General features: G+C 28.5%; 1 protein-coding gene across 1 annotated transcript in view; it reads left to right on the top strand.

Moving 5' to 3' along the window:
- Window positions 1–14739, top strand: part of LOC111677773 (glutamate receptor 1) — a 70999-nt gene that overhangs the window by 40719 nt on the left and 15541 nt on the right. Inside the window, exons 5-11 of the mRNA XM_046952593.1 lie at window positions 3221–3474; window positions 4391–4555; window positions 6825–7169; window positions 7854–8196; window positions 8630–8724; window positions 8896–9063; window positions 13412–13508. Coding sequence (XP_046808549.1) covers window positions 3221–3474; window positions 4391–4555; window positions 6825–7169; window positions 7854–8196; window positions 8630–8724; window positions 8896–9063; window positions 13412–13508 — 1467 coding nt within the window. The remainder of the gene's footprint in view (window positions 1–3220; window positions 3475–4390; window positions 4556–6824; window positions 7170–7853; window positions 8197–8629; window positions 8725–8895; window positions 9064–13411; window positions 13509–14739) is intronic.

Genomic DNA, 14739 nt, shown 5'->3' with positions numbered 1-14739 from the left:
CACAAATTATAAAAAATACATATTTTGTTATATTTCTCATAAATAACTTTAATATGAATTGAATCAAACATAAATTATAAAAGCTAAGGAAGGTATGCTAAAAATCATAGAAGACCAAAATAAGTTTATAATTTTAATGCTGGCAAAATGAGTAGGATTAGATAAATTATTAACAGTTTCCCTTACAAAAATATTTGATTTTTACCCTTTTATCATATTATTGTCTTAAATTTCAAACACAGCTCTCTTTAAAGTACTCATGGTTCAGTGATAACAGTCATATTTGTTTTTCCCCCTTTTTTTGTAGGGTTAGGAAAACTAAAAAATAAAACAATTTTTTTCTCTTTTGGCTACTTTCATTTCCCTAAACAAAACACATTCTTATATACGATTTAAAAATATATTTCATACGATGGGATCAATACAGTGTTTTATTAATATTGTATTGTATTTTTGCTCATGCTTTTACATTGGAAATGTGTATGTATGTATGTATGTATGTATGTATGTATGTATGTATGTATGTATGTATGTATGTATGTATGTATGTATGTATGTATGTATGTATGTATGTATGTATGTTGACATTATTGTCCCCATTGCTTAAAGTCTTTATGTTTATTTTTCTTAAAATCCGTTTTGTGTTTTGTATTAAAGTGAAAAAGCTACTTAACGGACTCTTCATTTATATTTACGCTAGAACAAAAGAGCTGCACGGAAGGGAAGTTAAACAACAAAAAGTAACATATTTCTATATATACATATGTATATATACATTAGACGTGCCCAAAAAATATCAATTACCTTCTGCAAAAAATTATCGTCCTAACAAATTTTAAAATAATGATTTTTTAAAATAAGGCTTAAATAATTGACAATAACATACACCTTGTTGTATATTTATTTAATTGATTTAATCGAGATTTTACCAATTGTTTAACCAATTCTATACTATTCCATCGTTTTCCGGTACAGTATCCTGTTAACCGATTGAACTAAATTTTAGCATCATAGATCCAAAATATAAGTATTTTGGGCACCACTAAATTAGACACAAATGCTCATGCAAACAGTGACAACCAGTCATAATAATACTTATAGAAACCTTTCTGGTATATGTATATAGAACAAAACAACAAAATATGTATGAAAAAATAAAGTAAACAAATATGTATAAACTAAACACTTTGTTGACTTTTGGTTTTTAAGTTTTTGTCATTGTTTTTATTTTTTTCATTTTTTTCTTACAATTACACACACATGTACATTTGTATATGTTTTATCATTGCCAGCATTTGGTGGGGCAATGCAATACAATACATAAAATGTTATTGAACGTGCTAAATGTATGTATATTTCACATACATATACATACAAATATACATAAGTATATCCTATATGAACATACTGTTAACAGAATGGAACAAAGATGGTACTATTGTGTTTTGCCTGGTACTAAAAGAAATTTTATGATGCCAGTATATAAAAATGGTATTAACTTGCTTTATTTCACACAAAGCGATTGAGAACAGTTATATTAAATTTTTATTTAATATTAATAATAACCTTTTCGAACACAAAGTACTGATATATACTGTTCATATTTTCTCGGAAATTTTTTTAATATACTTATTAAAAAATTGATATGAACACTTTTCCATTGGTCTGTCAAACATAAATCAAATACAAAACAAACTAAACTTAGGAATCAGTTTGTAAATAGGGAACAACATTTAGCAAATTTATTTTACATTTGTTATATATTTTATGCATCAAAGAAACTTCAACTTTTTTACTTTTTATAACGTCTATGATGAGTACTAGTAGCTCAAAAAAATAACATCTTTACAGACCAAAAATTCAATATTATTCCATTAAGTACTAATCATTCCTTCCCATTCTTATGTGACATATTTACAGTATTGAACATAGAGTATAAAGACAACATAACAAGAAATCGAGTTTTAAAAGAGTTTTTACTATGTTGTTGTTGTTGCTGTTTTTTTTTTTTTTGCCACACCAGAATCATTAGAATCACCAACAACATCAGAGCATTGTCATCAACATTGATTAAAATAGAACAAAGAACGTGTTGATGGTATCTAATAGAGAATGTTAGGGAACGAAAGAGAAAACAAGAACATTTCTGAAAAACAAAATAATAAAAAAATGCATAAGAATTGAATGAAACAACAACGACTTGAATAAAACAAGAATAAAAATCAAAGTGGTCAAAAATAACAACATTTGGTACAACAATATACATTTTTAAAAACTCAAGGGTAAAAACAATACAGATTTTGATGATGTTCGTTATGATGATGACAATGACAGTCATAATGATGATGATCATGATGACTATAAGAAGGAGAAGTAGAACACCAATAACAAAAAATACAAAATACTATTCTATGAAATTATTTGTATACCATATCTTTTTGTACCAAATAAACACGTACAAGCAAACACATAAGTACATATTTGTTGCAGCATGTTGTTTTGCAATTGCTTCAATGTATGTATTTACGTATGTATGTGAGAATATTTCCTGCTATGTGTAGAAATGCATTTGTAGTGGCATACACAATGACAAAACAATTCAATTGAAAACAATAGTTATCAACTTTTATCAAATTGAAATAAATGAGCCTTTGATTAGATGTGACACCATACATACCCATGTACTAAACTGCAATATACATACACATATATACATGCATATGTATATAGTTTGTTTTTACCAAATATACCCTAGTGTATGTCTATGTTTTTGTGATTTTAGCAGTACACTTACATGACTCTGGGGAGGAAGCCGGAGAATCTAAAAAAGGAATTAAGGAATTTTTAAATGAATTTAAATAGAAGAAATTTTATTTTTTTTTAAAATGGGGTAAAAAATGTCTCAAACTTTTTAGATTTTTTGACACAATGACATTTACAATTTCCATTTTTAGTTTTCCTCTTTAATATTTACACACACTCTCATTTACATAAGTTCATATGTATGTACATATATTAACTCATACATTCGTACACAATCAGTTAAATAGTATAGAAAATGAAATTTCCTGCTGTACAACCATAATTCTTGAGCTTAATACATAGTACATGGTTATAAACTCTTTTTATTCTTTGTGTGAGTATTTTACTCTTTTTCTGTACCCATAAAGATTTTTTGTGAATTCATATGTATTTTTTGTATTTTCATTTATATTTCAAGGTCTTTTGCGGTTGCAACAAATCTATCAAGGCTTAAAGCCCGGAAATGAATCATTTCAAGTTGAGATGGTAAAGCGCATTGCCAATGTTACCATGGCCATTGATTTCCTGCATACACTGGAGGATTTGGGTCGTTTTACAAATAAATACATTGTACTTGATTGCCCAACGGAAATGGCCAAAGAGATTCTAATCCAACATGTAAGGGACATTTCATTGGGACGTCGTACATACCACTATTTGCTTAGTGGTTTGGTAAGTACAATTTAAAATAAACTTTGACATATACATACATACATATCTATGTATACACAAAACCCACATGTGTAGAAAAATTACAACTACAAATACAAATAAATGTTAGCATTACTGAAAAAATGGTTATAATCAAATACGTTTTTTCTTTTTCGTGTCTATTTAGTTTATTTTTTAGCTCTTTGTAAAATTTGTTCTTTTGTATTATACAAATACCGACAACCAACTGGCCCTTGTTAAATGAACATGAAAATATATAAATTGTCAACAGCAAACATGACTTTATGATGTACACTATACATTTCCATTTTATACCAAAAGAAATATTTGTCGTCTATTTATATGTATTTTTAAAGCTCAGAATATTATGTATGTCAAGAAAGATGTGAACTCTTCTTTGTAAACAAATCAAAGCTTCTTTAAAACATTTTTATGTGTCGGACATGTCTCACACATTTATGGTAGCAAAATAAACAAAACAAGCAAAAAAAAACTATATACATATGTATATATGTGTGTATGTATTTGCACAAACTTACAATGTCCTTGATAAGTATGTAGCTTTCATACAATTTTCTATACGACAGGTATATGCATAGCACAATACCTACATAAATATCTGTGATAATATGTCTGCATACACTTCCACACATATGTAAACATTTTTAATGAAGTCTCTTGTTGACATGTGTATTTTTTACCTTTTTTAGTTTTTGTATATTTTGATTTGTAAAATGACGATGAACATATAGAAACATATGAATAGACAGAAGGTTCATGTATTAGTTGTTGCAAAACTGTTATTAATAAACAATTAATAAGTAAATTTTTGAATTTGCTTGTTTGATATTTCCGTTTTCGGTTTTTTGCTAATACTAAATGCGTTAGTTTTCTTTATATCCTTTCTTTTTCACAGGTAATGGATGATCGCTGGGAAAGTGAGATTATAGAATTTGGTGCAATTAACATAACAGGATTTCGTTTGGTGGATACAAATCGCCGCTTAGTCAAAGAATTCTATGACAGTTGGAAGCGTTTAGATCCAGCAACATCTATAGGCGCTGGTCGAGAATCTATTTCGGTAAGTATTATTTATTGAAATGAATGGTATACTCATAAAAAATTAAGTGCAATATATATGGCAGTTAATGTTTGCCAAAAAATTTAAAATTTGGCAATACCATGTCAAATTTACTCGAAGAATGTGCGTACCGAATTCCAACGGAAACGTAGAGGGTCATGTTTTACATCCTACTTTATTGCTTGAAATTTTTTTAATTTACCCTTAGAGACATTTTTCTGGAATTATTTTTCCAAAAAAATATTTTAAGTTGATGTCTTGATGAAATAGTTATGTACCTAGCAAAAACTGGGTAATGACTTTCAATTGTAATTTCTTACCTTACAATGACTACTAGATATCACCTGGATCTAACAAGGTCTTACTAATAATGTATTATATAAATACTTTATATTCCATTAGTCATCTTGTCAGTAATGATATAGAAGTTGTATACGCTTTTTCATGCGATTTACAATGACAACTTTTTCTAATTACTTGTAATCGTTTGTGGAAGTACTTGCCTCCAATGACATCACCATGATAAAATATTAATTTAAAATACTATTTTGTAAGTAAATTTCAGCATTTTAACCCCTTACGTGGTAATGAAAATTTTTGCAGGGTCTCATCTAAAAGATTTTGCCGATTTAAATTAAATTTAACATTAGTTTAGAGGAAGTATTTTCGAGCTTATGTTTTGAATTTAGAACTCATAGGTTCACTAAAGAAGTAGTCAATGTTAAACAAATTAGGACACCTTGGGATTGTTAAATTTTTAAAAATTATCATATATCTCTTTTTTATCTTTTTCAATCACATAGTCAATATCAAATTATAGTAATCCATTTAAGATGGCACAATGTGTTCTTAACTATTCCATAAAAAGTCCCAATAAGCCGGCGCCTGATATGGAAATTATTTCTAAAAACAAAAAAAAAAAACAATTTTAGGATTTAAAAAAAAAAAAAAATTTGTTAGGGATTCGTAATAACAAATTTCGTAATTTCTATTTAGTTTTACATTCTCAATTAATGGTCTACATAACTGTAAAATTTTGTTAAAAATATTCATAAAAAAACATTTTAATAAAATTTTGCATTTTTTAAAAGTTTTCTTATGGATTTATGAATTGCCAAAGAGTTCTAAATATCCCGTATCTAACGCAATGATGAAAAACTAAATGAAGCCTATTTCAACCATGTCCGACTATAAATTCTTACTTGTTTTTTTATACCATTTTGTGTCATTCTGTCTGGCTGATACTATACCAATACATTTCACACTCGACACCACATAAGTTGAGTTTATAAATGACTTATAAATAATAATAGACACCTCCAATCTATAACGACATGATTTTCCCAAAATATTTAGTTTTTTTGCTAATCTTTTGTGGAAAAAAATAAAACTACTCAGCTAGCCTTTAAAAAATAAGAAAACTATTTTCTAAGTAAAAAATTAAACTTTATAACATAAAATATGAATTATCACAATGATTTTTTATAGCCCCCCTTATTTTACCACAAACCACTTAACAAAATCATATTTTCTCATAAATAGCAATATAAGTAAGTCCTTTAGATTTTAAATACAAAAAATTACTTCCCCACCATGACTTAAATAATACTTATACTACAACAGCCTCTGGCCACAAAAAAAAATAAAAACAATCACATATTTGAGTACAATTTCAATCAACGTACTACACATGTTGTCATTATTTTTTGTTGTTATTGTTTAATATGTGAAAACACGGCTATATTAATAACAACAACAACAAAAACAAAAACCAAAATACAGATACAGACAATGAAATTGTAGACATGTGTACTCGTAAGCTATTGTGTATCAGGAATATAAAAGAGAATTAAATAGAATAGAATTTCATTTGTTAGTCTGTCTGTCTATATGAAATGGAATATTTTTATTATCTTGTTTATAATGAAAACAAAATGTCATGTTTTATGCTGATGTACTTAGAAGGGCTTTTTTGCAAATAAATAACTTATTAAATATTAACATTGATATCAAAGTATTTGTTTGAGTTGGAGTTTTAAGGGTATGTGTCAGTAACCGTTTCCGGCATTTGAATAGTGTTTTTGGTCTACATACTCTTCAACAAGATGGTTAAATAAACAATATAACCAATTTTGGGGCAAACATTAACTGTGAATTAAACAAACATCATAATATCTATTGAATGAAATTTCTTTTCTTTCTTGATGTTCTTCTACTTCCATTTCCTGTTCGTTTGTTTGTTTGTTTTACGTATGTAAACTAATTTTAGGCCCAGGCAGCCCTCATGTATGATGCTGTGTTTGTTTTAGTTGAAGCCTTTAACAAAATTCTACGTAAGAAACCTGATCAATTTCGCAACAACATTAGAAGAGGCCAGACATTGATTGCGGCAGCTTCTACATCGGCCAATGCTACTGGTTTACCCAACGGTGGTGGCATGGGTGTAATGGGTGGTTCATCCAACTCTAATGGTGGCAATGGTATGGGTGGTGGCGGTGGCAATGGCGGTAATAGTGGCAGCAACAGTGTGCCACGTGCACTAGACTGTAACACATCGAAGGGTTGGGTAAACCCTTGGGAACATGGTGATAAAATTTCGCGCTATTTGAGAAAGGTAAGCAAGCATCCAGCAAACAAGCTAACAACTAAGTAAGTAAAACTACATACTTCAACAACTAAAAAAAATAAGAACAACATCAATGTCGGCATCAAATTACGGGTTTAACTAAGACATGCTAAAGTAAGCATTACAGAAATGTGTGGAAGTGGTGAAGTGTAATGAATGGAAAATTTTATGCTACAATTGTTACACGACTGAAAACAACACAAGAGTGTAGGTGTATATGTGTTTGCGCTGTAAGTCCTTAAATACCTAAAGTAATATTTTAATTGTTGTATAATTTTATTTTGTTGTTTTTAAGTTTGTGTCGGCTGTACACAACAGCTTCCTTTTAATCATTATATTGAGCTTTTCAGTTTTATTCTTAATTGACTGGAAGGCTCAATAAAAATTAATTGATGTGTCATTTACTTTACACCACTGAACACTTGAAACATGTCGCCTTCCGTTTTTATGTTTTCCTCATTCTACGACGTATGCTTGTTCTTTAATTTTTTTGGGAAAGTGTTTCATTTTTTATCAATTTTCAAATGCATTTAACATTGCTATTGATGAAGAACATTATTTCAAGGCAAGAAACAAGCAGCAATGAATATGATAATTTCGATGACAATGATGATGTTATTGTTGAGAGTACAAACGAACTCACTTGACTTTAATAAATTTTGTTCATTATAGGTTGAAATTGAAGGACTTACGGGTGACATTAAATTCAACGATGATGGCCGACGTGTTAATTACACTTTGCATGTTGTTGAAATGACAGTAAACAGTGCCATGGTTAAGGTGGCCGAATGGAGTGATGACCTCGGTCTGCAACCTTTATCAGCTAAGTATGTAAGACTGAAACCGCATGCTGAAATTGAAAAAAATCGCACATACATTGTAACCACTGTCCTAGAGGAGCCCTATATTATGTTGAAACGTCCTAATGTGGGTGAGACACTGGAGGGTAATGACCGTTTTGAAGGCTATTGCAAAGATTTGGCTGATTTGTTGGCAAAAAAATTGGGCATTAATTGTAAGTATAGAAATAGAAACAACAAAAAGAAAATAAAAGGAACAATTGTTTGACCCCCGGGTGTGAATGAATGATGAAACACAATTTGAAACACGTGTGTACGTGCTTAAACATTTAGTTGACAAACGTCCTTTTATTTTTCCCCATTAATTTCATTATTTTTTTAACGAATGAATTAAGGGTCATTAAATTGTTCCTTTTTTTCTTTATTTAAGAAATGTTTTTGTTGCTTATGTGGTGGATTGGGTTGGGTTTGGTTGGCTGACCATTCGTTTGTTTTATTTATTTATTTATTTTGTTGGTCTGGCCACAGTTCATTTATTTATACGTTTTTTACAAAGCTTTTTTTCTGGTATCTTTTTTTCCTCTGTATAAATATTTCAACGAATTTCTTCATACATTTTTTCTCGTTTTTTTTTTGTTTATTTTTCAGATGAAATGCGTTTGGTTAAAGACAATACTTATGGCTCTGAAAATCCAAAAGTTCATGGTGGTTGGGATGGCATGGTTGGTGAACTTGTGCGTCGAGTATGTATAAATTTACACTTAAATACTTTATTACTTCCATTTCACTTTGATACTGTTTACTTGATTACAATTCAACGATAACGTGTTATTATTTCACTTTTATTTCATTTTCCTGTTTTAATTCTTTGCCCTGTTTTTTACATTCGTTTTTTTTTTCTTTATTTTCAACAGGAAGCGGATATTGCTATAGCTGCCATGACAATTACTGCTGAACGTGAACGTGTCATCGATTTTAGTAAACCATTTATGTCACTAGGTATTTCGATAATGATTAAAAAGCCAGTCAAGCAAACACCAGGCGTTTTCAGTTTCATGAATCCTTTATCGCAAGAAATTTGGGTAAGTTTACGTTTTTAACTGTATTTCTTCTACCTCTCTCTCTCTATCATACGCGTTTTTAGCATAATTCAAGTGTAAATGTAGTTGTTTGTTGGCTACTGATAATTTTAAGCACTCGACAAATTTGTTGCTTCTGTCTGAAATTTAAGGTGGCTGTTTAAAAGTATAAACTGTCCTTCAGCTGTCATCATTTATCTTATTCACTTCATTTTTTTGTTAATTTTAATTTTATTTCACATTATTTGTATGAGTGAAAGAGTTTTACTTATATCAGTATTGTACATACATACAATGTAGATACCAAGAGTCCCTTTCAGTTCCCGTTTGTGTTTAAGTATTTATTTTATTTTTAAATATTTAAGTGTATTGTTGTTGTTTCTCTTTTTTTCTTCTTTTACTTGATAAAGTCAATGTTGCAGAAATTGCACTGCATACAAATGAGAAAACTTTAAATTTTACTTCTACAAAGTTCGTTTTTTATTTATTTTTTTTTTTCCTTTACTAGAAAATTTTGTTTAATTTTGTTTTCTTTTTGTTCGTTTTCAGTATATTTCATTCAGTTTATTGTATTTTACTAAAAATTGGCTCAAAGAAAGCTTATAAACTTTAATAGAGTAAACAGCAAAGTTTCAACTCATTTTTTAAACTAAAAAAACCAGCATCGAATTTTGTGTGTGTATGTGTGTTTTCATGAGTGCGAATACAATGTTTAAGAAACAAGTCAAATTTCGTTGAAATTTTATGCCACTTTTTCAAACGTTTATAAAATGTTGTTTTCTTTTTAAACATTCACCGACTCAAACATTTCTATCCCTGCAGATCTCGAGAACTGTCTGAAATTTAGGATTCTTCTTAGTTTAATTACATGCCTTAGCTTTAAAGTTATTGTTGAGTTATTTAGCCAAACTTTGACTGTGTGAACAAAAGTTCTTTGAGAACATACAAGTAATGATGTACATTTACTTCTCCTTACACCCTAAATTCCTCTCTAGACTGGACAAATTATATATAAGAGCTAATAAAACAAAAAAAGTCCAGGAAACATTTTATAAAACAATTTTTAAGATATTTACATCAACTCCTTGTTAAAACTGCAGGGATACGCATACTTATTTTCATTCATGCATACGTACATACCCATACATCTATCAGCACTTATACCATTTTTTTTTTTTTTTGCATGAAATCCGCTTTTGGACATAAACTTACATACACACTCACACATCAAAAAAAGAAAAACAGACGGGAAAAAGTTAAAGAAAAATTTATAAAATTCTTTGGTAAGAAATAAAAAAATTCAAAACCTTAATCCTTCAGCAAACGTTTTATTAAAGTGGAAAAAGTTACTACATACATAATTTTTCCTTTATTTTTATTTTTTAGTTTGATATCTTTTAAAAATTAAAGTAACAGTGTACTTTTATTATTTTCAAATTCTGTTTGTTACGAAATAAATTATATATTTCGATGCATTATTTATTAATAACACTGTGAATAACAAAATGAATTGGGAAATAAAACTGAAGTCTATGATTTTTCCTAATAATGTTTTACAACCGAAAAGCAAAAAATCTTTGCACTAATTGTTTATGCTCTTTTTAAATTTTCCATTCTTTAATATTTTAATAAAATTTGATACTATGACTTTAATAGTTTCTAGCATTAGTAGTATTGAAAAATTTAACTAAATCAATTAGTAGTATTGAAAAATTTAACTAAATCAATATGAGTTAGATCAATCTGTCTCAAATTATTTGCAGACACAAAACCATTAACTTTAAACAAAAATCATTAAACTCTTTTGCATTGCAATTTAATTCATTTTTATAAACATATGTTTTAATTTAAACAAGAAAGAAAAGTATAATAAACAGTTTTATAAAGTAAATACAATTAAACTTCAAATGCTTTAAGGTTTTAATTTAGCATATATTAAATTTTAATTTCCACAGCATATTCAGACAAATTAATAATCATAAGCAAAAAGTAAAAAACCGCAAACCAGCAAAAGAAAACAGACAAGGAAGAAGACGAAACAAATGAAAACAACTCGTAAAATAAAACAAATATTATCTTAAATTGAGGAAACGGATATGAAAATATATACATATACACACATGTCTACATACATAAAAAGTACTCTATACAAAAATAATAATAATAAAACACGCATTACACAAAACACACGCGCACACCCACAAACAACAATAACGCAAAAAACATATACACTAATACTTAAGGAAATAAACAACAGTTAATCTCATACTGAGAGTATGAACGAGATACTTTTATACACAATTTACACTCTCCTCATATACCTCACCTACCCCTCCGTACCCTAATCGTATTTGTTCTCTGTAACATGTAAACACACCGTGATTTGTGTTTTAAGCTAATTACAAATACAAATACAGAAATCTACCTTAAAACTACCACGACATGTCTTAATATATTCTCATAACAAACTCTTATTCATAAATACTTACACAAACTACATACTACTCGAGTCTTAGATGGCAGAATAATTGCTGTGGTTTCGTTACACTGTATGTTTGCGCAATTTAGTCTTTATTGCTACTTGAACACAAAAAGCAATATATCACAAGGGCACAACATCAATGACAGATATTAATAAAGAGAAAAATCAAAATCTCATGGAGGCACCAAATAGAATTTCGGTTTATCCTTTGATTTATTTTTTTTTTGGGTTTTGACTTTGCTTAGATAATCAATAGCTTAGAATTTTGCACCAAAATCGGCCGCCAAGGCACAGTTCTGTGGTTTTGTCTTAAAGACTACACTTAGTATAAACATACAATATAATATATAAAATTCTTATCATAATAGAAAATTAATTTTTTTTATCAAAAATTAATTGTTAAAATTTAAATTTTAAGTGAAATTTTTTTTTAGTAAAAAATAAATGTTAGTAAAAATCAGTAAAAAATTTTTATTGTAAAAAATCTAATTTAAATGAAAATTTTTTGAGAAACAAATAGAAAAGAATAATAAATCATTTAAAATTCTTTTATCAAACTTGATCTGCGATCTAGCCTGGTCTTTCATATGTATGTCTGTCCGTTTGTGTGTTTGTTGAAAGCAATATAGGGTCCCAAAGGAACCCTATATATATCGGTCTATGTTTTTGCATAGCCTCATTATTCAAGAAAACCCTCGTAACCCTCAATATAAGAAAAACACTCTACCTTTGACATTCGTATCCAAAAATACGCAAATACTAAAACATTTGACCTAGAAATATTCATACATATGAATAAACACAATTACATCTAAACTTATACATACAACCATATTTGGTTTTTAGGTTTTTTTCTTTTTTTAACTTGTACACGTTTTTGGTTTCTCTTTTTTTCTGTTGTTCTTGTTGTTATTTTTGTTGGTTGTTCTTTTAACAGACAGTTAGGGGAGATGACGTTAACAGCTAATAACAAAACATTTAACAGTAGATAAAGTAACAACAAGTAATTTGACATAAATTAAATGAACAATTTTGTTTCATGTTACACTTACTTTTTTCAAATTTCCCTACAATTTGGTGCCCTTATGCATATAAACAAAAAGACATAAACCCATACATATGTACATACATGTTTATGCAGTAGACTTAAATTATACATTTACATGAGTTACACACTAACAGAGAAATTTGTTTGATGTTGTATGTACATACATATATACGAAAAATTTGCAAAACAAATTCTAGCATTTATGGAAACTGTGTATACTTAACAACACGAGTTGTTATTTGCGTCTTTGTTTGAGAAATTGTATCTTTGTGGATTAACTAACACACATACAAATATATATATATATATACATATACATACATGGTTTATTTGGTAAGAGCATAAGTAAATTTTAATAATACTGTTATTGTAGTAGCTATACATTGTTACAGTATGTTATTTATACAAATTGTTGTTATATGTTTGATGATTTTATTCAGGTAAATATATCCAGCCCATATTCACTCTAAAAGTCCATAGTTAAAGTCAAAAATTAGCTTAATGAACAGACAAAGACTATTTTTTTTTTTTTTTTTTTTTTGTTAAAAAATAAGACACAATAATTTGCTTTTGTAAAAGGTAGAAAATGAAGAGTAATAACATCATTTTGCCAATTGGGGCAAATTATTATTTGCCACTGATGACTGGCTACTGATTTTCTTTCATTATTATTTAAGTATGATTGTGGGTAATTTGTTTGTGTTTTTTTGTGTGTATTACTGGTAATTTATTTAACCACATGTCCATATGCAATGTAAAATTAATATCTTCTTGTTTATTTATTCTTTCATTTCATTGTATTGCTTGTATTGTAATTTTAGGTCAGCGTGATATTCAGCTATATTGGTGTCAGTATTGTTTTATTCTTCGTCTCCAGATTTTCTCCATATGAATGGCGTATTGTCCAGTATCAAACAGGTAAGTTGAGCAAGTAATTTATTGTTTGTGAAGATATGTAAATGTACTTTATTTATAGTACTTATGAGGAATAAAAAATGAAGTTTATTTTACAACTGTTCTTTTTAATGTACTTTAAATTCATGAAGTTATTATGAATACAAAAGCATGACAAATGGTTCCTTAAAGAAGTTATTGTCAACAGCATACTGGCACCATAGTGCTAATTAACTAGAGGGATGTTTCCATTAAGTAAACGATTTCAACGAAGAATCTGTTTTAAAAAGTGTTTTAATGATTATGTTTATCTCAAATTCTACGTGAAATCTATAGACTCTTTCCTAAGAAAGCTCAAATAGTATTCAAAGTTAATGTTAGGGTAGATTGCATTGTTGGGTGGGGTATTAAAAATATACATAATTTCCGGCCTCCGGTGGGTTAGCGTTTAGTGTTTTAATCTAGTAGACCGGATTTCCGCCTGAGGCTTTGGTTAATGAGCGCACAATAGGTATAATATAGATCTAAGTGGATCTAGAACTAACTAAAACATCCACAGTAGGAATGGTGAAAACATGGTAAACTCATCTAAAAGTTTACCATTTCTAAAGCACTTTGTATTATTACACATCCTACACGTATGAGTGCTAAAAACCATATATAAATCATACGCCTTCGTATTTGTATATACATATAAGTATGTAAGGCCTATTATCAAAACATTATTATTTTTAATTTGAATCATTACATAAAAGGGTAAGAATATATTGTCCGGTATGGCAGATCATATAATACCCTACACCAGTTATAAATAATGAAAACAAATGAACGATTTAACATTAAGGTCAATACTCAATTCTGGACAATTAAGCCACATTCTGAAGTATAAATGTATTTTCTGAAAGTTTCGAACTGTATCTATCACTTAAGGTTTACATTAACACACAGACAGACTGACAGATATGCATAACTAGATTGATTGAGAAAGCGATTATTTTGGTTCTATAAGAACTAAACTTATTTTCAACTATAATAACAACCTAAAGAAAATATTTTCTAAAATCTGCTTTAAACAGTAGGCATGTGTATTTTTTTCGATTTATGTACCAGTTGTCTCTAAGTCTTGCAAATGAAAAAAATTATTCTTAACATTAAAGAAATTCCAAGTGATCCATGTAGAATCTTAATAAATAAGTTTTTTTGTACCAAAAACATGTAAAATTTCCTGAATACTATAACTATTTATGAATAATTT

This window comes from Lucilia cuprina, chromosome 5 (genome assembly GCF_022045245.1).
Source record: "Lucilia cuprina isolate Lc7/37 chromosome 5, ASM2204524v1, whole genome shotgun sequence".
Classification (NCBI taxonomy): domain Eukaryota; kingdom Metazoa; phylum Arthropoda; class Insecta; order Diptera; family Calliphoridae; genus Lucilia; species Lucilia cuprina.
This window is presented reverse-complemented; position numbering and strand designations above follow the sequence as displayed.